The 27,186-nt window shown below is 52.0% G+C and overlaps 1 protein-coding gene across 7 annotated transcripts in view; it reads right to left on the bottom strand.

Moving 5' to 3' along the window:
• The window catches only part of UTRN (utrophin), a 437,542-nt gene that overhangs the window by 73,947 nt on the left and 336,409 nt on the right, over window positions 1-27,186 (bottom strand). For all 7 annotated transcript variants that reach the window (XM_071218696.1, XM_058307593.2, XM_058307595.2 and 4 more), the window contains 2 exons: window positions 13,104-13,233; window positions 1,031-1,299 (listed from right to left, as the gene is read on the bottom strand). In XM_071218696.1, coding sequence (XP_071074797.1) covers window positions 1,031-1,299; window positions 13,104-13,233 — 399 coding nt within the window. The remainder of the gene's footprint in view (window positions 1-1,030; window positions 1,300-13,103; window positions 13,234-27,186) is intronic.

Raw genomic sequence — 27,186 nt, 5'->3', positions numbered from 1 at the left:
GCTCTTGGCAGATGATAAGCTCTCAATAAATGGTAGCTAAGATCATTATCATTCCTGTCTACAGAAACAGATTCTTACTCATATAGTTTGTATAATTATTCAGTTAGTTTCCTAGAAAGGTCCTTCTTTCTCTTTCCTCTCTGGCCACAGAGAAAGAGAAAGTTACCGAAATTCTGTGCATAAATTATGTATGTCTTTTTGTGATGAAAATCCCCATTTGTGATTTTTCCACTGGTTTATTCTTTATTTTGATTCACCATTACCTAGCGTAGCGTTTACTATTTGACTATAGACCCCACAAATAAATTGTTATCTGTGTCTCTTATCACCTGGATTTCATTCATTTTTTTCTGGAAATGATCTAGAATATGGGAGCCAAAGGGGACCGTTCCTGACCATGAAGAGGATTTATCGCTAAACTAATACTTCATTAATATGTTCAGACAATGAGATCACGTTTGTAAGTGGAAATGTCCAGTAAAAACCATCTGCTCTTGATTAAATTCTAAATCCAACTACCAATTTAGAGGAAAGAAAAGTAGAGAGGAACCTGCTAGACTCTGCCATGTGGATGCAAGTCTGCAAATTCAGACTGTGGGAAACAATGCAAGACAAACAAGTCAGTCTCTTCTACAAATACGCCGCAACAAAAACAAAAAAGAGATAGCGGGGGAATGCACAGCTCAGAATGGACTGGGAAATATTTTTCAGAAACAGGAAAACTGGTCTATATTGTTTAGGGATGCACAGCTGAAAATGTATAAAGGAAAGTGAAAGTGAGTATCACAGCAGCCCCCGCGGCGGGTGCTGGAGGGGAGGCCTGACAGTGATGCGCAGATGGGAAGCATCTGTCGCGGTCTCAAGGGCACATCACCTGACGTGGATGGTGGGTCACCCAAGGGTGCTGGTTCTGGAAAATCCTTACGCTGTGCATTTCTACACGGGGTGTTTCGGGAAGTCTTACGCTGCGCGTTTCTACAGGGACACCTAACAAGGGCGGTCTGGAAGCCTCTCTCAAGGCGGGGCTGACCGTGGTTGTGTCGATGTGGCCCTGCAGCGCGTCGACGAGCAGGTCCTCCAGGGGCTTCCAGCCGTTGCGCACGCCCTCGGCCTCCTTCAGGTCCGCGTCCAGGTCGTCCATGGCGCCCTGCAGGTCCCGCAACTTCTCCAGCGCCCTGTCCACTTGCTTCTGCCAGCTGCTGCTGACCGCGCTCAGGCCCTCCCACTTCTCCTTGACCTCGGAAGACTGCTTGCGCATGGCCTTGGCGATCTTCTGGGCTCTCTCCTCGGGGGTCAGTTCTGTGATTGGAAAGGGAGAAGATGAACAGTTTGGACGTCTGGTCGACTACGCTCCTCGAAGCCCGGGGGGAGCACCAGCTTCCAGAGGCTCGCCTCTTGGGTGCCTGGGCCGGAGATACCCGTGCCAGGGCAGGGACACCCTTCTCCACGTGTCCTGCCCGAACCCCCCATGGCATGTACATGTTTACTACACAGTTACTTAGATTAAGGATGGCCCAGTCTTTGAGTTTTGAGTTTCAATAAGCTTGCAAACCCTGAAATGCAATAAGAAACACAATTTTTCTTTAACACATACTTAGCTAAATAAAATTTGCAGTTTTACGTTTCTTAATCCTCAAGAGAAACAGGAGGTATAACCACCAAAAAAGGGCTGGGAGCTATGAAGAAAATTCTCAGAAAATAAGAGTAACTTATTGTGTAGCCGAAAATAAATAATAACTACAGACAAACCACCTATCCTGGGCACTTCATCACCTCCGAATCTGTCTGGCGGCGCATTTCTAATGAGGACATTTTCTGCAGCCCCGGAAGTACGGCACAGACACAAACACTGCGACAGGGCAATGATGGGTGCCAGGGTGCTCCAGGGAGCCTGGTATTTCAAGGATCTCCTCAGCAGGTATGAGAGCAAGAGGCCTTCCCTGGGGGCTGGAACAAAGTTGGACTTTCAGACAGAAAAGGCAGGAACAGCCAAAGACCAGAACAGGCGAGGGCAGGAAGAGGCACAGGATGCAGAAGGAATGAGTCCAGGTCAAGCCAAGGGCCAGAGGCAGTGGCGGGAGGGGCTAGACAGGGTGAGGGGTGGGACGGAGGCGGGCTGCATAGGTGGAGGAGCCTCCTTCTCTGGCCCCTGTCCCCACCTGGACGGCATCGTCTGCTTGGCCGCCAAAACAGAGGCGGGTGGGAGGTGTGCCGTCAAGGTCAACTGCAGATTATTTAGTGTGAGGTAGAAAAAGGCACACGCCCTGCTCTGATGACAGCCCATCTTTGGGTGAACCACTGCGTTACCCATGTCCGCTTCACCTGGAAATGTCCCAAATCATTCCGTTAAAGAAACGATGAACTGAAACAAGCTCTCCTAAAGTCTAAGTGTCAACTTTCATACTCAGAGTGAATGTGTCTGCCTATTCATCTTTACTTAAACATTATTCAAAAGTCAAGTTAAAGAAGACAGGCACACAATATTTTTGACTACTGAAATTTCCAGAAAATTTCAGTTATCAATTTAGACTTCAAAGCAGATTAATTGCAAAAAAAAAAAATCTCTGGGCACTGGATGGACTACGAAGAGTTTAGCAACCACCGAGCTCTGAAATGTATGGGTGAAATAGTGTGAGGCCGAGACTTAGACGTGCCTTGGCAACTGAGTTGATTAAAAGAAGGTAGAGCACTGTATTGGTGGAGGCCAAATACACCAATAAAAGATAAATTGGGAAATAAAGCGTCCCTAAACATTCCACAAGGATTTCAAGAGCCTGGGGCCATGTCAGGATTCCAAGATTCCTGAGAGACAGCTTTCCATCCAAGGGGAGGACGCGAGAAAGGCAAACCTTACTCAAATCCTTCCACATGGAGAGATCTATGAACCGGTATTTGCATCTATTTGAGATGGAACAATCACCCTAGCAGCCTCTCAAGGGGTGCAGTGATAACTGTTACGATGGAGACAACTGCTTCTGTTACTAAGTCACCTGGATTTTTGAAGGATATATTTTAAGCACTCGTGTTTTAATGATGACTTTTAAAAAAAAGTGCAGATTTGAGAGCAGATGACTTAATCCTGATGAATTTCCTTGGATGAAGTGAAAACGGCTTCACGCGCCCATCACTGCACAGCCCGGCACGAAGACGCAGCTTCTTTATCCTGGGACAAGACACCACAGGGCTGCGCCTTTGTCTTCGTAACGTGGGCTCTCTGGACGGAGCAGCCCCTTTGCAGGATCCTGGCATAATTCCCACTCAGCAGCTCTCAGAAGGGAAGGAAAGCTGTGTGTGGAGCCACCACCTGCCTGCCAGGAAGGAAACCTATTAGCTCAGCAGCGCAGGCTCCCGTGCCCGACGGCGGCAGCAGCCTCAGCCCAGGACGAGCCCTTGGCCAAGAACGAGAGGTGGCAACGGTCCCAGCACTCCTGAAACAGGAAGAAGCCGGTATCAAGGGGCGACAGCCCGGGGTAAGGAAACAGACAAAATTCAAGGCAGAAAAGATGATCATAAAGGGAAATGACTGCACACGTTATTGTAAGAGCCCTCTCATTCCTAGAAAATCCAAGGACAAAGTTTTTTTCCAATTCTCTAAATGGTTATTCTGTGATCAGGTTTAAGCCGCTTGTGGAGGGGAGCCAATGTGCTCAGCCTGGGATTCTCAGCTCTGGGAACACCCTGGGAACCACCTGGAGAGAAGGCTTTATTTTGTTTCTTCCCTGATATCCTGATCTGGTCGGTCGAGGAGGAGCCCCCAGCTGGTGGAGCTGTGTCGGGGTGAGCACGCCAGCCTTCGGGCAAGGAGACCACCCTCTCTGAGCTGAGCTGCTGAGGCCCTGAGCCGTTCTCCACCCAGTGTGGCCTGTGCATCCCCCCTGCAAGGCCACCCCACAGTGAAGGCCAGAGAGCAAAGAGAGCCCAGGGATAGAAGGGCCATCTGATCTGCACTTGAAAAGCCAGGGCCAGAGGCCGGGCCTGAGCAGGGCACAGCCGGGGGAAGCCAAAGGAACGCCAGGCAGAAGGGCTTTGCCTAGGGTGCCTTCCTGCGCCTAGTGAGATGTGTGCATGTGTGTGTGCAGCTGTGAGTGCAAGTGCGTGTGTGCATGTATGTGCACAGGCGGTGTGTGCATGTGAGTGCAAGTGTGTTCATGTGTGTGCACATGCGGCACGTGCGTGTGAGTGCAAGTGTGTGTATGCACATGTGGTGTGTGCACGTGAGGTCAAGTGTGTGTGCACGTGCATGTGTACGTGCTTGTGGAGCAAATGTGGCATGTGCACACGTCTGTGCTCTTGTCCACTCACCCCCCTGAAAGCCTCCCATTGAACTGGCCAAACTTTCAGGTTGGAATTACATTTTATTTTTATAACTTGAAGGAGCCATTTCTTTACTGTGTTATAAATATACTTAAGGAAGGACAGACAACTGTCTTCCAGGGAGGAGGAGGAAACAAAGAGGAAGGGGAAAGGAGAATGGAGAGACCAATCCTGACATGCTCTCATGCCCCATCACAGGTGTGTTTCCACCACACGCTCCTGTAAACCGGTGCTCGGGACGGGACCAGGGGTGGGAGTGGGCTCTGCCCACATCGCCCCTCTGCTCCCGGCAGGGGTGAGCCCGAGCCGTCGGCTGGCCCTGGGAATCACGGGCTCCCGCGGTGGGAAGCATTTCACCCCAAACAACCGTTTACCTCTCACGTTCAACTCTATAGAAAGGCCGAGCCGCACAGATGCCAAAGACCGTGAGAACGGAACCCTTCTCCCCGGGCTTACCTACATTAGAAACAACGCCGTGGGGTTTTGATCTGAAACGGTGGTGGACTGTATTAGAATCAGCCCATACTGGTTTTAGCAAAGACCTCCCAGCGTTTTCTGTGCTTCTTTCTCAATTGTGGTCCTGGCAACTATAACCTCTATCCTGACTTTTATTTTTAAAGGAATTAAAGTTTAAATAAGTCCTATGTCACATACACTTCTTTCCATTTTAGTTTTGCATGACACAGCCCAGTGACAGGTGGGTCCTCAATAAATAATTTCTGGATTGAGGTGGATTGACTGGAAGTTTTAGTTTTACTTTTAGTTGAGAATATTCAATTTCATAATTTTAAGTGGAATTATTTCCTCTTTGCTTTTGTCCTTCTCACACCCATGTAAAGCATTTATGAAAAGTTTCTTATTGTTAATGAGGACAAAACATTTCAAGTACAGTGATTTCAAATATCTTACCGGTACTCTGTTGTTTTGCATGTATCTATAATCTTATTGTTGTGTTTCACCAAAGATGAAAAGGAAATATCAAAAGCAACAAATATAGAAATTCATCAGAGTAGCACTCCTGGGCAATTTGGTGCAAGGAAAACTCACAAGATCACAAGGCAGTTTTAATACTAACTAGTTGTGTAATCGTAGACATACTTATTTTCTCTTTGGAACTCAGTTAACATCTATACAGCCACTGGGACATGCCTGGCACACTGTAGGCTGATAACAAAGGTTCATTTCTTTCATTCCTTTTATCATTTTATTACTAAGTCTGGGAAGTTTAGACATTTCTAAAGATTTTCACAAAATTAAACCAAGTTGATTAGCCAAGAAGCACCTCTCTCTCTCTCTCTCATACTCTCTAACAATTCATGACTAAAAGCTGCTTCTGATGAAAATAATGGGAAATATATTCTTCCCAAATTTTCAGAGTAAATGATTGAGATGATTTCTTCCTGAAACGTTTAGTCCCTGCCCAAAAGGGCCTCGTCCACCCCTTTCCTCCTCTGTGTCAAGCCCATGACAACGACCCCCCATGAGCCAGCTCGGCTGGCGGAGCCCTGTAATGTCCCTAACGACGACCCCTCCTCTAATAAACGAGGAGCCCAACTCCAGCACGAGCACATCAGCCTGTCCCTGTGGAGCCTGGACACCTCATCGGGGACCTGATAAAGACACAAGGGACTTGTCAAAAACTCGAAGAGAGAGAACAGGAAGCACCAAGGCATCTCGAGAGCCAGCTCCAAGGCAAGGGAGTACAGGAACATCTCCCACAAATTCCCAAAAGCCAGGCAGTGAGAGGGAAGAGTGGCCTGGCCATGGGGCAGGCGCTGGCCCAGAGGTCAGCGCAGCTGGAACCAGCGCCCCTGTGCGTCTCGCTCTCCCCTGGCCCAGGCCAAAGGGCAGGCCCCGAGCTCAGCTGAGGACGACGCGGGAAAGCGGGGCCCCGCAGCAGAGCCCTCGCCGCACACAGCCAGGGCCTCGCCAGCGACCCAACTCCAGCGTCGGTTTTCTGCGATGGGCATTCCCTGGACTCCCGCAGCATAACCAGCTTTGGGATGAGCTCGGGTGGGTTGTGTGCTGGACAGCAGTGGACAGCCTGTGGTGGAGCGGGCACCAGCCCGGGAGAAGAGAAGGGTGGGATTTCCAGGGGCGGGACGCCTGCTTGGCTCTGACACACACCCAGGCCCTGGCCGCGGTGGCTGCCAACGCGCCTTGTCCATGGACGCACGGATCCCTGCGCAGCTTCTCGGACCAAAATTAAAAACAACCAAAAAGCCTCCATTTCTGCTTCAAGAGTGAAGGCAGGGTCGCAGGCGCGCGGCCTTCCACCTCTGGCCACGCTGCTGCCCGCGCAAGCTGCTGTCCTAAAGCTGGTCAGTGGGAAAGGGGCCGCGGGCTCCACGCAGCTCAGCCGCTCACTGCGCGGGCTGGGAACGGTCACGTCGCGCGCTGCCCAATGAGGGAAGAGTCTAGCCGGAGAGGAGAAGTGTAAAAACGACCAAACGCTGACCCACTGTTGATGTCCCCACTTCCGGAGAAGAAGCAACCACTAAATAAGTGCCACACCCATCACAGGAGCCACAGCCGCCTCTCCTTTCTGTTCAAGGTGGACAGGAACGACCCAGACATTGATGACAATAAAACACATCCATGCGAGTCACAGCCATTCTTCTACTAAGAGGCCAGTGGACTGACGGAGGGCTGTCGCCGTGACTGGAGAGAAAAGCAGATGGTGAACAATTAATTTAAATGCTGGGTCCATCAAACAACCTTTGTCGTCATACAGTTCTTCATCAAGGATGTTTATCTGTCACTCCAATGGGATTTCATCGCTATGGTGTGCACTAGTATGAAACAAGGTGTTGCTGTTTAGCCAGCCCACGGGCTTCCTAACACCCACGACGTCTCACGGGGCTCTGCTGTGGGAAGATCACCTGCTGCTCTGCAGCTAAGAACACGGGGGAAGAAAGCGACCTTATATTTTCTGTGCTTTTTCTTTTTTTTTTTTTTTAAAGATTTATTTATTTATTTAATTTCCCCGCCTCCCCTGGTTGTCTGTTCTTGGTGTCTATTTGCTGCGTCTTGTTTCTTTGTCCGCTTCTGTTGTCGTCAGCGGCACGGGAAGTGTGGGCGGCGCCATTCTTGGGCAGGCTGCTCTTTCTTTTCACGCTGGGCGGCTTTCCTCACGGGCGCACTCCTTGCGTGTGGGGCTCCCCTACACGGGGGACACCCTTGCGTGGCAGGGCACTCCTTGCGCGCATCAGCACTGCGCATGGCCAGCTCCACACGGGTCAAGGAGGCCCGGGGTTTGAACCGCGGACCTCCCATGTGGTAGACGGACGCCCTAACCACTGGGCCAAAGTCCGTTTCCCTTTCTGTGCTTTTTCAAGCACAATTCCACCAATCTCATTTGGACTTGAGAAGCTAATTAAATTATTGCCTGGGTCTACAGGACTGAAGCAAGTTTTCATACAAAAATTGAAAAGGCAAAGTTTAATACAGCCCAAACATCTTCTCCCTGGGGACTAGGAAATCAGGGAGCTGGTATGTCTGGTAATTCAGGAAGGGAAAAAGCAACGAAAGCGAAAAGCAAAGAGTCATAAACATATTTAATCATGAGAAGCTGTTAAAGAGCGGAAGAGTAGAGGAAGTGAAAGCTCCTCTCCTGGAGTCTCCAGCAGGGTCCCTGCCTGGCCACACGGTAGCAAAGGTGTCCACGGGGAGAGGCCCCAGCTGCAGGCATCAACCAGGGCCCACGCTTCTGCTCCCTGCCGTGGGTGCCAGTCCACTGCTAGGCCCCTCCACGCCGCGACTTCCTCATCAGCACTCCAAGGGCAGGGATGAGAATTCAACAAAAACAATGCACAGGAGGCACCTGGTCCAGGGCCCAGTGTCTTGTAAGCTCCTGGCCAACATTCTCTTGTTGTGAGCGTCTGTTTGCCAATTCATGTTGTTACCGCCCTCTCTCTCCCCAAAAATGGATTCTTCTTCCAATAACATTATAGTTGTAAAGGGGCTGCCAATTCCAGAAGGCTCTGAGCCTCCATTCCTTAAGCTGAGCCCATCAGAACCCTCTCTAGAATGCTCTAGATCAGTCCATCCAAGCTCTTCCCTAGAATATTCTAGATCAGTCCATCTGAGCCTCTCCTGGAATGTTCTAGACCAATCCATCTGAGCCATCTCCTGGAATGTTCTACATTGGTCCATCTGAGCCCTCTCCTAGAATGTTCTAGATCAGCCCATCCAAGCTTCTCCTGGAATGTTCTACATCAACCCATCTGAGCCCTTTCTGGAATGTTCTACATCAGTCTACCCATGCTCTCTCGGAATGTTTCAGGCTTAAGAAGGGCTATCCCTCCTTGGTAAGCGGTTGAAAGGCATAAGGTCACAGGAAAGCTAAGGAACTGAAGCCAAGAGCGAGGGAGAGAGAAGGAAATGGAGAAAAGGCCTCCTGCTGGCGGCCTGGCCCTGGACGGCAGTGCCCGTCCACTCTGGTGTGGCTAAGCAGGTCGAGACGCGCTCTGCCTGTGCTCAGGGAGGTCGTAGCTTGTCATCTACAGTGGACGGGCTGCCAGGGAAAAACAAAAGGCCCTGGGAAAAATCACCCAGCAGGTTTACTCGCCTAATCACTTGGGTTAGGTAATGTATAATTTGACCTCATTTTATGAGGTGAAAGAAAATTATGATGTACCCTTAAATTTACCAAGAACCAATGTAAGAGTAACTTCTGCTAAACACATGATAATTTAACACATTCACTCAATTAACAACCATGAAATTCTATTTGCACAAGTTTACTAGTCCTGACATAAAATGTACTGACATAGTCAATGGAAAATGTCATTTATCACTTCTTTGTTACAGCATAAAATACATGTGATTCCACATAAGAGGGAAATACTCCAAATAACTGGTTTTGAAACATTCATAATCAAAAGGAAAGAGTTTATTCCTGGGTTAAAATATTACATACACATTGCCAGCTGTCAAAAGACCAAAGAGGAAAAACATGAACCTGTTTATACTTTTTTAATCTGAACATGCAAATAAACAGGAAGCAATAGCTCAAGCAAAGGAGAAAATTAAAGAATTAGAAATCATCAATGAGGAGAACCACACCTAGGACATATTAGACAACGACTTTTAAAAAACAGACGCGGACAAAGAAACAAGACACAGCAAACAGACACAGAGAAGAGACAACCGGGAGAGGGGGGGGGAATTAAATAAATAAATAAATCTTTAAAAAAAAAAACAGTCCTAAACATGCTCAAAGAGCTAAAGGAAAATATCGACAAAGAATAAAGGAAATCAGTAAAACAAAAGATGAACACAAAGAGATTATCAATAGGGAAAAGAAAATCGTGCAAAGGAACCAGATGAGGTGAAGACCAAAGTAAAGGAAACCAAAACTTCCCTAGAGGGGCTCAGCAGGAATTGGAGTTGGTAGAGAAATCAGAGAACTTGAAGATCAGATGCTTGAAATCCTCCCATCAAGTCCAGAAAGAGGAAGGAGTAAGAAAAGCAAACAGAGCCTGAGAAACCTGTGGATCCAGGTACACATCAAGTGTGTCAACAGACGCATGGAGGCAAGAAGGACGCGAGATGACACACACAACGCGGAAAGCAAGAACTGGCCACCAAGGCTCTACATCTGGCACAACTGTCTTTGAAAACTGAGAGCGAGAGTAAGATGCTCAGATACACAAGAGCTAAGGGAGTTCACCACCAGACAGGAGACGCTGAGGAGAGCTCTGCAGGTGGGAAGGGTGGGTCACAGACGGTGGACCGGAGCCACGTGCTGGAATAACGATCTCCAGGGAGAGAAACAGCAGGGATAAACCTGAGTCCCAGGGCTAGTGTGGTCTGGTTTGTAACTGTACTTTTTACCTCCTGCAGGCTCTAAAAGGCAAATGCATTCAACGTAATGATAAATCAGTGCTCCAGACTCAGGATGCACATACATGTCCTTTGTGACAAGAGCTAATAAAGGTGGGGAGAGGGAGTGATAGAAGCACAGCCTGCGTGTACTCCTGCAGTTGTTATCTAAGCAAATGAGAGTGTTCTGTATTTAAGTTTAAGCCCATGGTAACTACAGAGAAAATACTGGAGAACAAGCAAGCCAGGGAGACAGGAATTAGTGTACGGGTTGCAGGGGGGCAGGGAGCTGGGGGAGCAGGGAGCTAAGGCATAACAGGCAGGGTTTCGGTTTTGGGGAGGTGGAAAGTTTTCCTAATGGAAGGTGGGAGGGCTCTACCCTATTGTGGTGTGGTGACTCCCAAGGAATGGGGGCTCGGGAGGGGTTCATGAGCTAGTGTACGTGCTGTGCACGTGCCCACGTTTGAAAAGAAGAACAGCTAAAGGGACGAGGACAACTAAAGGCAATGCGTGCTCCTTATGAGATCTAGAGAGCGGGAAGCAAAGGCTCAAAGTGAAGTACTGGGACCTACGGAAACCCTGGAGTAAGGACTGTTTAAGCTCAGTGGTCGGTTCCTGAGCTGGAGACCTGCACTCAGGAGGTTCAGGGTGAAGACCCCAGCTCTTGGGAAATCGCACGGCCTGACGGTTACACCCCACACCCAAGCGTTCAGAAAAGGGAGGTACAGACAGACGGAAGGATGGGCAAATGTGGCAAAATGTTAAAACTGGTATTAAGAGATCTGGACGCGCAGAGGCAGGCTGGGGTCCTCTGAGTGGCTTTTGTTTTATTTTTGTAACTGTCCTGTGATTTTCAAAGTATTTTTTTAAAAAAAGAAAATGAGGCTTAGAAAACATTTTGAGCGCAACAGCAAAATGAGACCCTAGAAGCAGCGTCCTTTGACCCTTGAACTCAGCGACCCCTGGGGAGGGCAGCATCGAGGTCTGAAGGCCCAGCGACTCTTCTTACTGCCTAAAGGAGCTCACGGCGCCCGCGCGTCCTCTGCCCTTGGGGCGCTGCAGAAGGAGACGCAGTGGACGCAAACTGGCCGCGGGGGTCCAGCAGACAGGCACGCGGCCTCGTCCCCTCCGCCTCTCCTCCCAGGGCCTCCGGGTCGGGCCTCAGCGCACACGAGCGACCCCACCCGCCGCGTCAGGGCGCCCCACCGTGGTCCTGGCACGGGGGTCCCCTCCTCCGCGAGCCCCCGTCCTGCCCCGGCTCCGAGGCCAGCGCAGGCAGCCCCTCTGCCCTACGACCCCCCCCCTCCAGGGAGGCCTGTGCTACCGCACCCACAGGCTCAGCTGGGCGCGTGGGCCTGCGACACCCCTCCCCCGCCTGCCTGCCCCTTCCCCGCCTGCTTGTCCCTCCTCTCATCCCGGGCCTCCCAGGAGAGCGCGTCCTCTCCAGCCAACCCCAACTGCGCTCAGGGGTGTCCACTCGGCAGGTGAGGAAAGCTGGTTCCTCGAGGGGGCCAGGAGGGTCCCAGGGCCTGCACGCCCCTGCGGGCACAGGCAGAGCCCGCCCGGAGTGCAGCAGGGGGCCGCTGGCCGGTTCCCACCTGTGCGGGGGGTCTGTGGACCTGGAACAGTCGAAGAAGATGGGCCCTAATGGGGGACGTGGGCATGGGGTGCCCTCACGGTGACAACTGCCTGGGAGCGAGGCTAGCAGCGGGCGCTTGGCCAGGACGGCTGCCGCGTGCGCGCTGGGGCCCAGCCCGTTTCCAGGGGCGTGGGAGACCGGGGAGCTTGACCGGGAGCCTGCGTGGGCCGGCCACGAGCCGAGCGGGAGCGGCCGAGGGCAGAGGGGCGGCACAAGGGGGGTCGTGCCCGGCTCCCGCCGAGCCCACCAGCACCGCGCACGAGCTTGTGTGGCGGCGGGCACGGACCACGTGCGCAGGGAGTGTGTCCCTGCCCCGTGGCAGGGTCCACGGCAGGAAGCCTTCCGAGGCAGCCTCGCTGCTATGAGAGCTTGGCGATGCGGGGCTTGGCGGATAGGGGTGGCGCAGGGGCCGTGCCAAGCGCAGACTGCTGGGGTGCAAGGCTGGTGCAGGCACCGTGTCAGGTGTAAGCCGCTGGAGAGGGCGTTGCACGCTGTGTGCACATGCACATGAGCTCACAGGTGCAGTGGCCACTGATTTGGGCCGCAGGGCTTGGCAGGGACAAGCAGGCTGCCACGGCCAGGTCCAGTTCCAGCCCTTGTCCCAGAAGGGGCCTGAGCCTCAGAGGCGCGCTGCAGGCTGCGCAGCACCCCTTATTCTACTTTTCGTCAAGTCACAAGTGAGGGGAAGATACGCCAATGGCACGCTTATTTTCACAGATGCACCAGAGAGATTTTCATTTTCAACATGAGAAATCACAGTAAAGATGCACGTTGTTCCCAAAAGTCACTGCCAATTTCCTTTAGATTTTTAGGTGCTGTATGGCTATTTGCTAGTAAGTGGAGTACTGCTTTAATTTAAAAATAAAAGAACATAAATGTTATCTGTTGTTATTCTTAATGTCGTCTACTTATTAAAGAAAGGTACTGTGGTGTCTTCGTTTAAAAAGGAACCTTGAAAAAAGAGAAGTTTAAAAGAGTTCCTTTATAGGTATACACAATAACTTTTGCATTTAATAACATTTTTTACTTGCAATTATTGAATACACAATTTACTTAAAAATAAGAAGTATAAATTTTAATGTCTTAAATTATCTTCACAGCTATAGTATGCTTTTTAGATGAATTGTTTTCTGCAGTTAACTTTCTTTTAAATGAGAGTGAAGTACACAGTAATTGCTTTTTTAAATTATGAGCCTAGATATTTAAGAATGATATATTTGATTAACGTGTACTTAGAAAAAACACCCTTACATTAGGTCTTGAAAGGCTGTAAGGAAATTTCCCCTAAGGAGCTTTTTCCGGGCACCGCAGACACCGGCCTCACCTGCTTTGGCCTGGAGGCTGCGCCGTGGCTCTTCCGGGGCCTCGATGGGCTGATCGGCCAGGAAAACCCGGGCTTGGTCCACGGCGCTCAGCACCGCGTGCTCCTTCTCCTTCAGCTCACGCCGCAGGGCCTTGGCAAAGAGAAGCAGAAGTTGAATGTGGGACCTGAAGTGCCACCAAACAGCAGCGCGTCCTGGGGGGCCACTTGGGCCTGCTCTCGGCGGGGGAGGGAATGAGCAATAACCGGTGCCTGGCTGGGTTAAAAGTGAAAATGCAAATTTCACGATACGGGTGAAAAATGTGAACACGAGCCAAACGATGATTCCTGTGGGACTTAAATATGCAAAAAAGAAGAAATGACTTTAAAATGGACAGCTAAAGGAAACTGCTACTCCAGGGCGTTTGAACTTCGGCAGAACGCACCGCTGGGTCTTCAGTACTGTGCGACTGCTAAACTGTAACAGCCTCTTCCCATACTTTTTCTTAAAAAACTGACAAAAAGAATTAGACCCAGTGGCACAGAAGAAGGCAATTTCACAAGTGGTAATGAGATCCTCAGAAGTGTTTTACATTCTTTAGATTGTACATTAAGAAAAAGAATTTCTTCACATTAAGAAAAAAAATTAAGGGAGAGAAGCAAAGTATTTGAAGTCAAAACTAAACCAGAGAGAACACATAAAAGATGGTCTCCAATTATCTCCCCGTGCGTTCCATCGCTCACGCCGAGGCAGTTACTCTCTTCCCTGGTGGGGTCTGCCCCCACAAGTCCCTGATTCTTGGAGCAGCTTCTTACGCACGTCTGTTCTTTTAAGTAGGGTTCAATCCCCACCCCTGCTCTCATAAAACATTTGGTGATTAAGACCCTAATTGCCCAGAGTTTAGAAGCAACAAAACTCTTCAGTGACTCCTACAAGAGAAGCATAAACAAGAATTGTCCTAGGTGCTACTGAAATGCTGCAGAATGTCATGAATCTTTTATTATCTTCTGAAGAGTATACACATATGTCAGCACTGACTGGCTTTCATTTCACTGACTGTGTTTCGTATGGTTCTCTGGCATTATGAGAACAGGTTTATATTTTTATCTTCTCATATACTGCTTTCTAATAGTATTTCAGAATCAACAAAATTCGTCCTTCTGATTCTTTTTTTTTTTTTAAGGTACTGGGGGTCGGGGATTGAACCCAGGACCTTGTACGTGGGAAGCCAGCACTCAGCTGAGCCACATTGGCTTCTCTGAGTTGTTTTTCTGTCTCTGAGGGTTTTTCGGTTTGTTTGCTTGTTGTTGTTTTTGTTTTTAGGAGGCACTGGGAACCAAACCCAGGGCCTCCCGTGTGGAAGGCGGGTGCTCAGCCGCTCGAGGCACATCTGCTCCCTGAATGTCTATTTGGTAACAATAGTATTTGACATGAGTATCTTGGGATGACAGGGCTAAATTTTCACCTTCCCCTATAGAAGATAAGTAAAGATTAAAAAGCAAGAAACGCCAGAATAATCCATGTTATGTAAAAGCAGGGAGCTGCCGTCCACAAGACTGTAGCCATGGAGAAGGAAGCAGCCAGGAGCGGGGAGGAGCTGGCGGGGCGGGAGAGGCAGGGCAGAAGGCTGGGTTGTTAAGCCCTGCACAGATCATCCTCCCTTTAGACTAGGTGTAATTATTACTTTGATTTAAAAATTAAACACCAACGCCAATCTACAACTGAGAAACCGTGGTGAAGGGTAGTCACGACAAAAAATGAAACGTCCTCTAAATCCACAGGGACATCGGAGTCCTTCCAAGCCCACACGGCCGAGACGCAGGCACAGGTGGACACACGTCTGTGTACTGCTACCACCGGCGTGGACGGACTCTGTGCGGGGGCGGGGTGAAACCCTCCCCCGCATCTACTTAAGAAATGCAGCTCGTGGAGAAGTGCCGCGGTGCCACCTTCCCAGCAAACAAAATTCTGTTCTGACATTTAAAGCAAATGACGTGTAGAAATAAAAGGGACACAAGAGAAATGGGAAAATACATTTTAGTCTAAAAATACACACACACACACACATTACAGGTCTTGAGCCAATTCTTCTTTTAGATTATTGTGCTTTTAGAGCAAGAAGCTCCAGAGGAATGAAAATACTAAAACTTACTTTTAAAAACCCATCGGGAAATTCGTAAGATAATGGTTTGAGACACCACATTGCTTAAAAGCTAGCAGTGAAAAGCAGTAAGTACTAGAACAGGATTTTAGAATTCTAGTGGTTAAGAACATGCAGGCATCAAACACAGATCTAACCGGCAAGTCTGGGGGCAGAAAAGGTCCTTAAAATGATGCATGGCCCAGTCAGGCGGGGCATGGAGGCGCTTCTGGAAGAAACATCACGATGGACGGCCCGAGAACCCCAAGTTCAGGTTAAACTTGTACTGGCTGGCAACAGGGGTACTGGAAAAACTACTTTCGCAAAACGCCACTTGCCCGGTGCTGTGCGAGGGACGCGGCCATCCCAGTGCCGAGGCCCACCCCGGGTCCCACACGGCAGAGACCTACTAAACTCGACGCACGGGACATGGCTCGGGGGGGAGCTGGGAGGCTGGGGGTCTGGGAGGCTGGGGGGAGTAGCTGGGAGGCTGGGGGGGAGCTAGGAGGCTGGCGGGGGGGCGCTGGGAGGCTGGCGGGGGGGCTTCTCCCCCGAGCCCACGGTGCCCCATGAGCGTCTGGTGCCGCATGGAGCGTTACTCACAGGAGTGAGCCTCGCCAGCACGGAGCTCCGGCACGAGGGTGGGAAAGCATTCCTGTCGCGTTACGGGGCAGCCAAGTGGCCGTTAAGGACAGGAGAGTTAAGGGCAAATCCGCCATCTTCCACCAAAAGAAGAACGGTCAGCACTGTGACGTTTCTGCCAGGAGCGCTGCAGCTTTGAAAGCCCCTGCTCTGGCGTGTGGGAGCACTGTCGGGACCCTGCCCCGGGGCCGGGGCCTCACCGGCTCCCGCTCCCCCAGGGGCCAGGACCCAGCTCTGGGAGCACAGTATGAAGGTGACCGGGAGGCGCCCCATCTAAACGCCCCTCCGTGCTAGGAGAGTTGGCACACTCTTGGGTTTTAAGCTGAGCATGGTAATCTTTCCATCTTTCTCTAGCGTCTCTGGCGGGTGAGGACGATGATGCAGCGTCAGCACGGGTTTCACAGGCGCGGTGCTGGGACGGCAGCGGAGCGGCGTGCCCGCCGCTGAGTAGAGCCCTAGGCAGAGCAGGTGCTCACCTGCGGGCTGCCGGAGGAGACGGCCGGGCCGCGGAGCGAATGTGGCAGCGAGACACCGCCTTCGTGTCTTGGACCTGCCTGTCTGGCTGTTTTGGAACGCAGCTGTTTCCTTTTTGAGTTTCGAATCCACGACTGCTACGGCCACATCACAATATGCAGGGGGAAGCCCTGCTTGCTACTGCCATTCCCATTCCTTTACGTTTAGAATCAGAATAAAGCTGTGTTTACATCTCTTTTAAAAAAGAAGGGTGCAACTGGGCTGGGCTGGGCCCCTTCTCTCGAAGGGGCACCAGGTGCACCTGTCGACGGGGAGCGGCTGCGGGGAGGCCAGGCTGGCAGGACCCCTCCCCAGCGCTGTGTCTAACAGGGCGCAGGCTCCAGACGGGGTTCAGACGCGGCGCAGAAGAGAAACCAGGAAACATCGGTGGGCGACAACGTGGGGGGCAGACAGCCGAGGGTGGAGACGGAGGCACAGGCGCGTGGCGGGGGAGAGGGCACCACTGGGCCCCTGGGACCCCCAAGTGGGCTGACGGAGGAGGAGCCAGGCCTTGGATAAGGAGTGGAGAGAGGGTGGACAGGGCCTCCCGGCGACCGTGAACAGCCAACATGGGGGGTGGGGAGGCAGGGCGCAAGGGAGAGGCTCCCGGGGAACTGCCTCTAGGAAGGCACAAACCCAAGTGGAATCGACTCTTGCTTGCAGCAAGCCAGCTCCTGCGGACAGCGACGCGTGTGTCTGCTGGCCTGGCCGGGCCCCTCCAAGAACACGCGTCGGCCGCTGGGAAGGGTACGGGCGCGCCGCCGCCAGCGCCTTCTCGCGGCCTGGCCTTGCTGCCAAGTTCTTCTGCAATTGGACGAAGAACTGTGCGACCGGATTTGCTTTTGGCTACAACACCTGAATGTTTTTATTTTGGATCTTTTCCTTGGACTATTTTTTCCAATTTTGAGAAATTCTGCAACTTCTAAGAGTAGAGAGACATTCCTTAAATCCTTTAATTTTCGCCTCTAGTGGGAAAATCAGCTCACGTTGATATAGCTCATGTAAATGGCAAATGCTTTAAGCCAGGAAAATAAATACACATAAATTCCTAAAACCAGAAAGGAAGGAAAAAGCATTTTTCACTGGACACCTGACAGGGGAGGAGCAGGGTCTGAGAAGCACAGCCCAGCGCAGCACGCAGGGGCCTTCCGACTCAGCTCGGCTGAAGTTTAGGTGAGTATGCAGATTCAGGTAAATAAGCATGTCCTGAGCCCTCCTTGCCAGGCAGTGTTGGAGGCTGAAGGTGTATGACGCCTTTGCTCTCAAAGCACCTACAGGCGAAGGGAGACGCGGACACCTGTGGCCTACTCTAGCACGTCCCCCATCACCTCTCACGCCTTCGCGTGTCCCTGCAAGCGTTTCTCAGAGGGGAAGAGCGCAACACCCGCTGCCTCACGCCTCCCTCCCGCCTCCCCTCTCCTCGTCCCACTCAGGTTTCAGGCTTCTCCTCCCACCTTCCGGTTTCAACCCACCCACCGTCCCTCAATTGACGTCTCCAAGGTAGAAACGTCCCTGAGCTCAGACACCGGCGGTCCCCGTCCCTTGCCGCCTCCCCTGTGTTCCCTGCAGACCTCACGCCGACCAGGTCTGTGTGGACCCCCACCGCGCCCGCCGGTCCACCCCAGACCCCCCATCCTTCGAGACACCACGCAGCCCGGCCACTGGTGTCCATTCGCTTCCTCTCACACCCACAGCACCAGCAGGATCCTAGAACGGTGCCTGACGCCTCCACGGTCCCCTCCACTGCCCACGCTCGCGGCCAGCCACGTCCCGGCCCCCAGGGCTGCTCCAGGGTCTTTCCCTGCAGCCTGGCCCTGGCATGGCAGCCAGAGGACCCAGGCAGCCGGCGACATCCTCCCATCCCACCCCTGCGGGGACGCACACCTGCCTGGGTTTTGGGGGCTGCAGCCCCGCCCGCCCAGCGCCCTGCGTGCTCGCCCGAGCATGTCCTGCTCTGCCGGGAGAGCCCCTCCCGGGAGGCCCACCGCTGTCTGGGTGACCCGCCTGCCCCCCGGGCCCCTCCCATGACACTGGCCACCTCCCAGACCCTCCTCTATGCAAGGGAGGCGCCTCTCCCTTACGGGTTGTGTTTCCATTTCTGTCTCTCATAAAACACGAGCTCCCCGGGGCCAGGGCCTGCGTTTTGCTCCCTGAGGTCAACAGCCCCAAAGCAGAGCCAAGGTGGCAGGGCCTGGGGGCTCCGGAGGGCTTCCCGGAGGAGGGGGCCCGAGGGGATGGCTGCAGGGAGAGCCAGCGCGGAGCCCCCCAGGCGGGAGACGTCCTCACACAGGGGAGGGCCCGGAAGCCCCTGGGAGGGACAAGGGGCGGCTGCCAGACGCACACCTTCACTTCCTACGTCGTCGCCAGGTGCCCCAGGTCCCTCAGCGCTGGCCTGAGCGGCTCCACGGGGCCCGGCAGTCCTCGTCCCTCCTGAGCTCGCGGCTCAGCGCCCCCGATGGCCCCGGCTCGCTCGGGCCGGGGAAGGTCCCGGCGGCTGGGTGTGAGTGTGGGACGAGGGCCAGGTGGGCACAGGTGTCGGCCTCAGGCTGAGCGCCAGCTGCCACCGCAACAGCCCACGTCTCAGTGTCCGACCACACTCTGTTGTGCAAATTACATTTACTTGCACGCCAGAACTGATTTAACTTTCAATGACATTAAACATATAATCATCTCCCCACCCTTCACCTTTCCATTAGACATAAAAGCAAGCCTGCATTCCCAAGCCACCTGGCGAAGGTTAACGATAAGATTATCAAACTCCCACGGAGGTGTTTAGTACACAGAGCTGCTGAGTGCCACTCGGCGGGAGGCTCTGTGCCACGTGACGCACATATGGGCCACCGTAAATGAGCACAACGTAGGCTCCTTGGAATTTTTCTGTTTTAATGACTTTATATTTTCATTCAAAACAACACTGCTCTCAGACAATAACAATTATTGGCAAGGATTTGGAGAAACTGGAGCCTTCGAACGCCGCTGCTGGGAATGTAAAAAGGGCCAGCCACTTTGGAAAACCACCTGGCAGTTGCCAAGAAAGTTAAACAGAGAGTTACCATAGGACCCACAAATGTGTCTCCTGCATCCGTACTCAAGAGAACCTTAAGCCCATGTCCACACAGAGGGCTACACGTGAGCACTCACAGTGGCGTTATTCACATTTCCCCAGGGTGGATGTGCCCAGGGGTCCGTCAGCTGGGGATGGACAGTGGGATTTGTTCAGCCACGAAAAGGACGGAAGTACTGACACAGAGCGACCTGGACGTACCGCGCCAGCACGGCGCCACATGGGCCACGGCCACGATAGGTTCGGAAGAGGCAGATCCACGAGCAAGGACCGCGGCTTAGTGGTCGTCTAGCGCAGATTGTGGGGACGGGGTGGGGAGGGACGGCTCGTTTCGGGGTGAAGGACGTGTTCTGGAATGAGACAGTGGGATGGTTGCGCAACTCTGTGAATTTACTAAAAATCACTGAATTGCAAGCTTTAAAGGTGACTTTTATGGTATGTGAACAAATCGCCATGAAGCTATTAGTAAATAAACCCCTGTCCCCCTGGTCAGCTCCGTCCTTGGATGCTGAGACTGGGCATCCGTCCCCAGGGAAGGCTCAAGACACAATCACTCGAATCCTGCTTGGTGCCTGCCTTACGGACACACCTGCCCTTCCCGCCAGGTGGGGACACACCTGCCCTTCCCGCCAGGTGGGGACACACCTGCCCTTCCCGCCAGGTGGGCTGAGACCGGGACCCCAGCAGGCCAGGCGCGCTGCCCCCGCTTCCACCAGGAACGTGGCATCAGCTCGTGTGGATGGTGAGCCGCTGCCGGGCAGTGGAACAACGCTGCTGGCTCTGCAGTAGAACAAGCTGGGCGAGGCTGGGGGCGGCGGGAAGCCCCTGCTCCCCTCCCTGTCTGAGCTGGCGACCGTCGTGCTGGGGCAGGGGAGAAGAGCAGCGGGTGGGCGAGCGCGGCTGGGGCCTGGCCCTGCTCTTTAAGTAACAGCCCCCCAGCCCTGCTCTGACCTGAAGGCTTCACCCCGACGTGCGCCAAGCTCCAGCTGCCGGGGTGCTCTTTTCTCACCATGCCTAAGGATGCTGGGAAAGGACCGCCCAGCCCGACCCACTGCGCTAGACCTGCCCGCGTCTTGCACAGTGAGAAGGGCGTCGGGCCCACCGCTGACAGCTGGCCCCCTCGCCCAGGCTCCCCCCCGGCCGCCCGCCAGCTTCCAGCCCCATTCCTTCTGCTCCTGAACATGCCCCACATTCCCTGCTCGCCCGTGCATCCTGCAGGGGCTCTGCAGCTCCCCACCCGCGGCTCGTCCCCCGACTCGGCTTTGGCACCCATTGGAGGCTGAAGGCCCAAGAAACAACAGGAGGCCTGAGAAGGGGGCTGGGTGGGGAGGACCCCTGGGAAATGGGAGGAGAACAGAAGCAGCCCGAGAAGCTTCCGGAGCAGAGGAGGCAGCCCTCGCCCCTCACCGCCCGTCAGGGAGAACATCCTTGTCCAGACGCAACACCCTGTGCTTCCTCAGCAGCCCTGGGTGGGTGGGTGGGGCAGAACCCACAGGGCCCTCCTACCCACTAGGGGCCCAGGGCCTGTGCAGCCTGCACCCTCGGCAAAGCCCACCCAGGTCCTGGCAGGGCCCCCACCTTCCTGAGCCCCCCTTCCCCTGCTCCCTGCTCGGCTGCCCCCCGAGCCCCAGGCCCCTGCTGCCTGCTCCGCTGCCCCCCACCCACCCGAGCCCCAGGCCCTGTCCCCTGCTCCGCTGCCCCCCAGCGCCCGGGGCCCTGGCTTCCTTGCCAGGCCTGCTCTGTGGGTGGTGCGGGCAGGTGGAGATGGGCAGCCCACAGCCTGGGGGGCCTCCCAAGGCTGCCCCGGGCCTGAGCCCTGGGGTGCTGAGTTCCCCTCCTGCACGTGGCTGGTGCACTCTCACTCAGCTAACTTCACACACACGGCACGCGAACAGACTCCGTGCTTGGAATGGTTAATTCCTGATGGGGTGGTACTGGTCTCGTCTCACATCTTCCGCAGCTTCCCAGAACTGAATTCCTTTCCTCGGCCCCTGGGCTCAGTCGTTTACGGAGGAAAGTTCCAGCCATTCTTATCTACAGCTTTGGATGTCAACACCACGCATCCACCTCCGTGAGCAGGGGCTACGGAGGTTAATTTACCTCCTCTCTAACTATTGGGAGAAAATGGAATCGTGGGACTCGCCACAATCAAGCCAAACTCTTCGTGCAGCAGGAAACTGCGCAGCCAGATTCCTACTTCACTCTGGATTCTTAGGAAGCCAACAAATCTGCGTGGCTTCATTCTGTGCACCAATTTGTGCAGAATAAAAGTGCAAAGAAAAGGGCTGTGGGGGTAAAAATGGCGAGCCACGTCACGTCACGCACGTTCATTTGGCATAAATACCAGACTCGAAGCTTCGGTGCCCGCGGACGGCCCCGCAGGGCTCCGTCAAGCCTGCCAGCCCGTTCTCTTCCTCCTCAGCGGGCTACGAATTTGATTCAGACATCTGCAGTCCTAAAACCGCTCTCCATTCCCACACGGACTGGGAAGAGCAGCCTTTAAATGCTAACTGCACAAAGTTCACAGTCCAGAGGAAGGCAGGTGAGAGCCAGGGCCGCGCGCGGGGAAACTTCCCCTCCGCTCCCTGGGGGAGGCGGGAAACGGGCCGCCCGCTTGGGAAGGAGGCCGGCAGCGCCCCAGGAGTTATTACTCGGTGCCTACGTGTGTGGAATGAGAGTTTCACCTCTGGGAATACGTCCTAAGAAAAGAATCTAAAAGATGGAGAAGGCCACAGACAAAAAGGTGTTTATTAGAACATTTCTTACAATTTAAAAAACGAGAACCTAAAAACCCAGCACCTGGAAAAGATTCAGGGTCTCCAAGCGTGACCCACTAGCGACCAGTAAGTAGCCTTGGAAAATCGCAGGGCTAATGGCCACTTAGCAACGTGAGGAAACAGCCGCGGCAGAGAGAGTAAAAACAGCACGCCCTTTAAAACAGCGGGAAAGGAGAATCTGCAAAAGGAAGTAATGTAATATGGAAATGGCTCTGTTACTGTGGTGAAAATATGGCCCATTTTTAGTTCTTTTCTCTATTTTACAAAATCTATAATATGTTACTATTTTCTTAATTAGAAAGTATACTTTGAAGAAAGTGATGCCTAATAGAACCAAGCTCATTTATCATGGAACAAATGATGACACTTTAAGAACAGCAACATTGAGAATTAGTTATGTTTTAGAAGCGCACTTCTTATCCTAATAATCAAAAAACGTTTCCATTATGTTTAACTTCTCTGAGGCTGGATTTATTTATAAGATTTATGATGTGACAACAATGACTGAATGAGAGTCTCCGTTCGTTTGAACTACTCCTTATATTTGTTTGGAATCCTATCTCCTCCAGCTTTCAAAGCTACCAAATTTCAACACGAGGGAGAAGCACCAACCCTGGGAGAAGCTGGGAGTATGCAGCAGCTCAGGGTAAAATAACAATTTTAAAAGCTCTTTAAATACATTCTCTATATTATCCTCCACCAGTCCTCAAACTAACATTGATCTCCTAATCATTCCTGTCACCATCACATCCATTTGAACAAGGGTGTCTGTGACATTCATTATAATGTGTTACCATCACATCCAGCCATCACCACATATTTACAATTGACCTCATTCCACATTCCACGTGCCTCCAGCACCTTCTCCCCTTCTCCCACAATCCATCTCCCACCAACCTACACTTCATAGTTCACCTCCACAGGTCTACTATTTAGTTCATGGCGGTGAAACCATCTAATATTCATCCTTTAGTTTCTGGCTTATTTCACTCACCATAATATTCTCAAGCTTCCTGCATGTTGTCATGTGCTTCTCCAATTGATTTCTTCTTACAGAGTAATATTCCATCGTATGAATACGCCACCTCTTGTTTATCCATTCATTGGATGACACTTTGGTTATTTCTTTTAGCAAATGTGAATATGGCTATGAACTTCCTTGTACAGATATCTGTCCGCACCCTTGCTTTCGGTTCTTCTGAATATATTCCTAGAAGCGAGAATGCTAGATCATATGGCAGTGCTATTATTTAGTTTCCTGAGAAACTGCCAATACATTTTTCACAGAGGTTGCATCATTCTACATTCCCACCAACCATGAAGAAGTGTTCCTATTTCTCTACATCCTCTCCAGCACTTGTAGTTTTCTGTTTTTTTGGTTGTTTTTTTTTTTAATAAAGGTCATTCTACATGGTGTGAGATGATATCTCACCGCAGTTTTGACCATTTCCCTAATAGAGATGTTGAACATCATTTTGTGTATCTTTTTGCCATTTGTACTTCTGCTTCAGAAAAATGTCTCTTCAATTGTTTTGGCCATTTTTTAATTGAGCTGCATGTTATTTTGTTGTTAAGTTGTATGATCCCTTATCAAATATTAGGTTCTGGAAGATTTTTTCCATTAAGTTGGCTGCCTTTTCACCTTTTTAACAAAAGCGCTTGAAATACAAAAGTGTTTAGTTTTGAGGCAATCCCAACAATCTGTTTTTAATTTTCTTACTCATGCTTTGGATGTAAGGACTAACAAAACCATCAACCACAAGACCTTGAACGTGTTTCCCTACATTTTCTTCTATGAGTTTTCTGGTTATAGTTTTTATCTTTAGGACCTTGATCCAGTTTGAATTAGTTTTTGCATGAGATGTGAGATAGGGGTCCTCCTTTCTTTTAGACATGGACACCCCGTTCTCCCAGCACCATTCGTGGAATAGGTTGTTCTAACCTGGCCGAGAGCATTTGACAGCCTTGTTAGAGATCACTTGACCACAGATGAGAGGGTTGATTTCCACACTCTCGATTCAATTCCACTGGACAATCTATCTTTATGCCATTCCCATTGTTCTCTAACCCTGTGGCTAAGTAATAGGCTTTAGAGTCTGGAAGCCAGAGTCTCCCAACTTTGTTCCTTTTTTAAAGACATTTTTAACTATTCGTGGACCATTCCCAGATAAATCTGGTAATTGGCTTTCCAATTCTACAAAGAAGGATAGGAGAATTTTTATCAGGATTGCATTAAATCTATAGATCAGTTTGGGTAGAATTGACATCTTAATGACACCTAGTTTTCCACCTTATGAACACGGAATATCCTTTCATTTATTTAGGTCACCCTTGGTTTATAAACCTTTAGCAAGGTTTTATAGTTTTCTGAATACAGGTCCTTTAAGTCCTTGGTTAAATGTATTCCTAAATGTCTGGTTCCTTTAGTCACTACTGTAAATGGAATTTTTTCTCTGACTTTCTCCTCGGATTGCTCATTACGAGTGCATAGAAACACTACTGACTTGTGCTGATTAACCTTGTATCCTACCACTTTGCCAGAATCATCTATAAGTTCTGTAGTTTTGTTGTCCATTTTCCAGGATTTTCACAGTATAAGATGATATCATCAGCAAATAGTGAAAATTTTCCTTCTCCTTTCCTGTTTGGGTGCCTTTTGTTTCTTTTCATGCCTAATTTCTCCAGCTAGAACTTGTGGCACAATACTGAACAAGAGCAGTGGCCGCGGGCATCCTTGTCTGTTACTGATCTCAGTGGGAAAGCTTTCGGTCATTCACCGTTAAATACAGGGTTAGCAGTGGGTTTTTCATATATGCGCTTTATCATACGCGAAAGTTTGCTTCTATTCCTATTTTTCAGTGTTTTTTATCAAGAAAGGATGTTGTGCTTTGTCAAATGCCTTTTCTGCAGCTATTGAAATGATCACGTGATTCTTCTTCAATTTATTAAAAGCTATCACAAAAAAAGCTTTCACAATAATCAAAAGATGTGCAATTCGTTTTTCTCCTCACAAGATATTCCCAGCTCTTGCTTTGAACTCGTGAGGCAGTATTAAGACAGGAAAAAGGGAGCCTCTTCATGATATTAAAGAATAAAGTATAATTGTCTCGATTAATTTTCTAAGCTTCAAATACTCCATGTAGCTGAAATTATTTTGAGCTCTTGAAAAGACTGCTGCTAATGCTTCTGCCACCTACTGTCTTTATCAGAGTTTCCTAGTTAAAGGAGAAATATTTTCAAGATTTAATATTCATCAGAACATGAACAAGTGAGAGTGGATTACAGAGAAAAAAAGAGAAAAGAGGAGAATTCACACTAAAGTTTGTGTTGATTCCAGGTAGAGTTGGTTCGCTCGACCTTTGGGTCAGACAGAGCCAGAGTCAGTAGAAAACAAAAAAGTAAGTACGCCAGAAGCCGACAAATGCTCTGCTGGAGGAAGAGCAGGACAGGCTCAGGGGAGAGAGGCTGGGGGCGGTCTCTGTCCAAGCACGGTGGGCTGGGTAGCTGCGTGGCGCAGGACCGAGCACGCGGGCACTGAAGGGGCCCGGGGCCTTCTGGCTTTGGGGACATCACGTGCTCTTGACCAGGCACGGCCGGCGTCCAGCAATAAACCGGAGGCCCGAGGGCGCGCTCTAGGCTGGATGTGCGGGGACGGGTGCGGTTTGCCTTATTACTGTATCACACGCTGGGAGAGGACCCGGGCCAGCTGAAACGGGGATGCCCGGAGAACACGTTTGAGGGGCAGGTTCAGGAATTCCACTCTGGAAACGCAAAACTGAATGTCAAGGAGAGATGACAAGGGATCAGATACCCATTTGGAGGCGGAGGGCATACAGATGGCGCCTAAAACCCTGAGACTGGGTGACACCACCAAGGCGGGTCGAGGAGGAGTGGACAAGATGCCACCCCTGGGGCACCCCAGTTTTGAGAGTTTGGGAGAGAAGGAGGAGCAGAGGGGACTTGGCAGGGGTCACTGCTGCGACGAGATGCGAGTGGAGCACCAGTCCCTGGTGGAGAGCAGGAGGCTTGCCCACGGCCCCGACCCGGCCACGCCTACCGGCGCGGTGCACACAGAGCAGGACTGGACGGCTCACAGGAGGGCAGGGGTCAAGGTGGGCGTGCAGAGGCGTCACGATCGCGCTCGTCAGGCAGGTCCCGCCATGGAACCTGCAGGTGCAGAACGAGAACGCAGGGCCCGAGCCGCAGCCCCAGCTCCAGCGGCGGCAGCGGAGCCCGACGGGGCCGGGCCCTTCCTGGGGAGCAGCTGCGGCCGCAGCGCAGCCGAGCCCGGGCCCGGGCGGCCGGCTCCAAGGGAGGCCCCGCAGGCGGCCCCCGTCGCTCCCCAGAAGCCAAGCCAGGGCTCCTGCTTCCAGGGGGCTCGGAAGGAGAGAGCACGCAGAGCAGAGAGGACGACCACGAGGAGGACTGCTGGGACGCGCGCCGCGAACACCCCAGCGGCTCCCGGAGCCGACGCGGCGTGCGAGGTCTGCTCGGACAGACCCACAGGAAGAGCGGGCAGGGGCAGCTTGTTTTCCGTTTGCGTGTGGACGGCGTGGAAACCAAAGTCCCCGTACTGGGATTTCAGGTTGTGGTTAACATCCCACGGGAACGCCTGGCACGTGAATTCGTCTCGGTTCCAGCCTGCTAGCCTCAGTGAGAGCCGAGTGCGAATCCTGCGCCCAGGAATTCTCTGGCCTGTGGGCGGTGGCAGGGACCCTGCCTTTGGGCTCCATGTGGGTGGCCGTCGGGGACAGCAGTCTCTCGGCTGCATTCTCAGTGCCCTCACCAGACCCAGAGCAAATCCCCGCACACGCCAAGGCGCCCCACCGCATACTCGACCGGGAATCTGCGCCCCCGGGTGTTCGCACCCCGTCAGAGCACCCCGTGACACTGCGTCCCGAGTTCTAGAAGCTGCCTCTGCCTGAGGCTGCAGTCCCACGCCAGCCATCCCTGCTGCAGCGCCTGGCAGC

This window comes from Dasypus novemcinctus, chromosome 11 (genome assembly GCF_030445035.2).
Source record: "Dasypus novemcinctus isolate mDasNov1 chromosome 11, mDasNov1.1.hap2, whole genome shotgun sequence".
Taxonomy (NCBI): Eukaryota; Metazoa; Chordata; class Mammalia; order Cingulata; family Dasypodidae; genus Dasypus; species Dasypus novemcinctus.
This window is presented reverse-complemented; position numbering and strand designations above follow the sequence as displayed.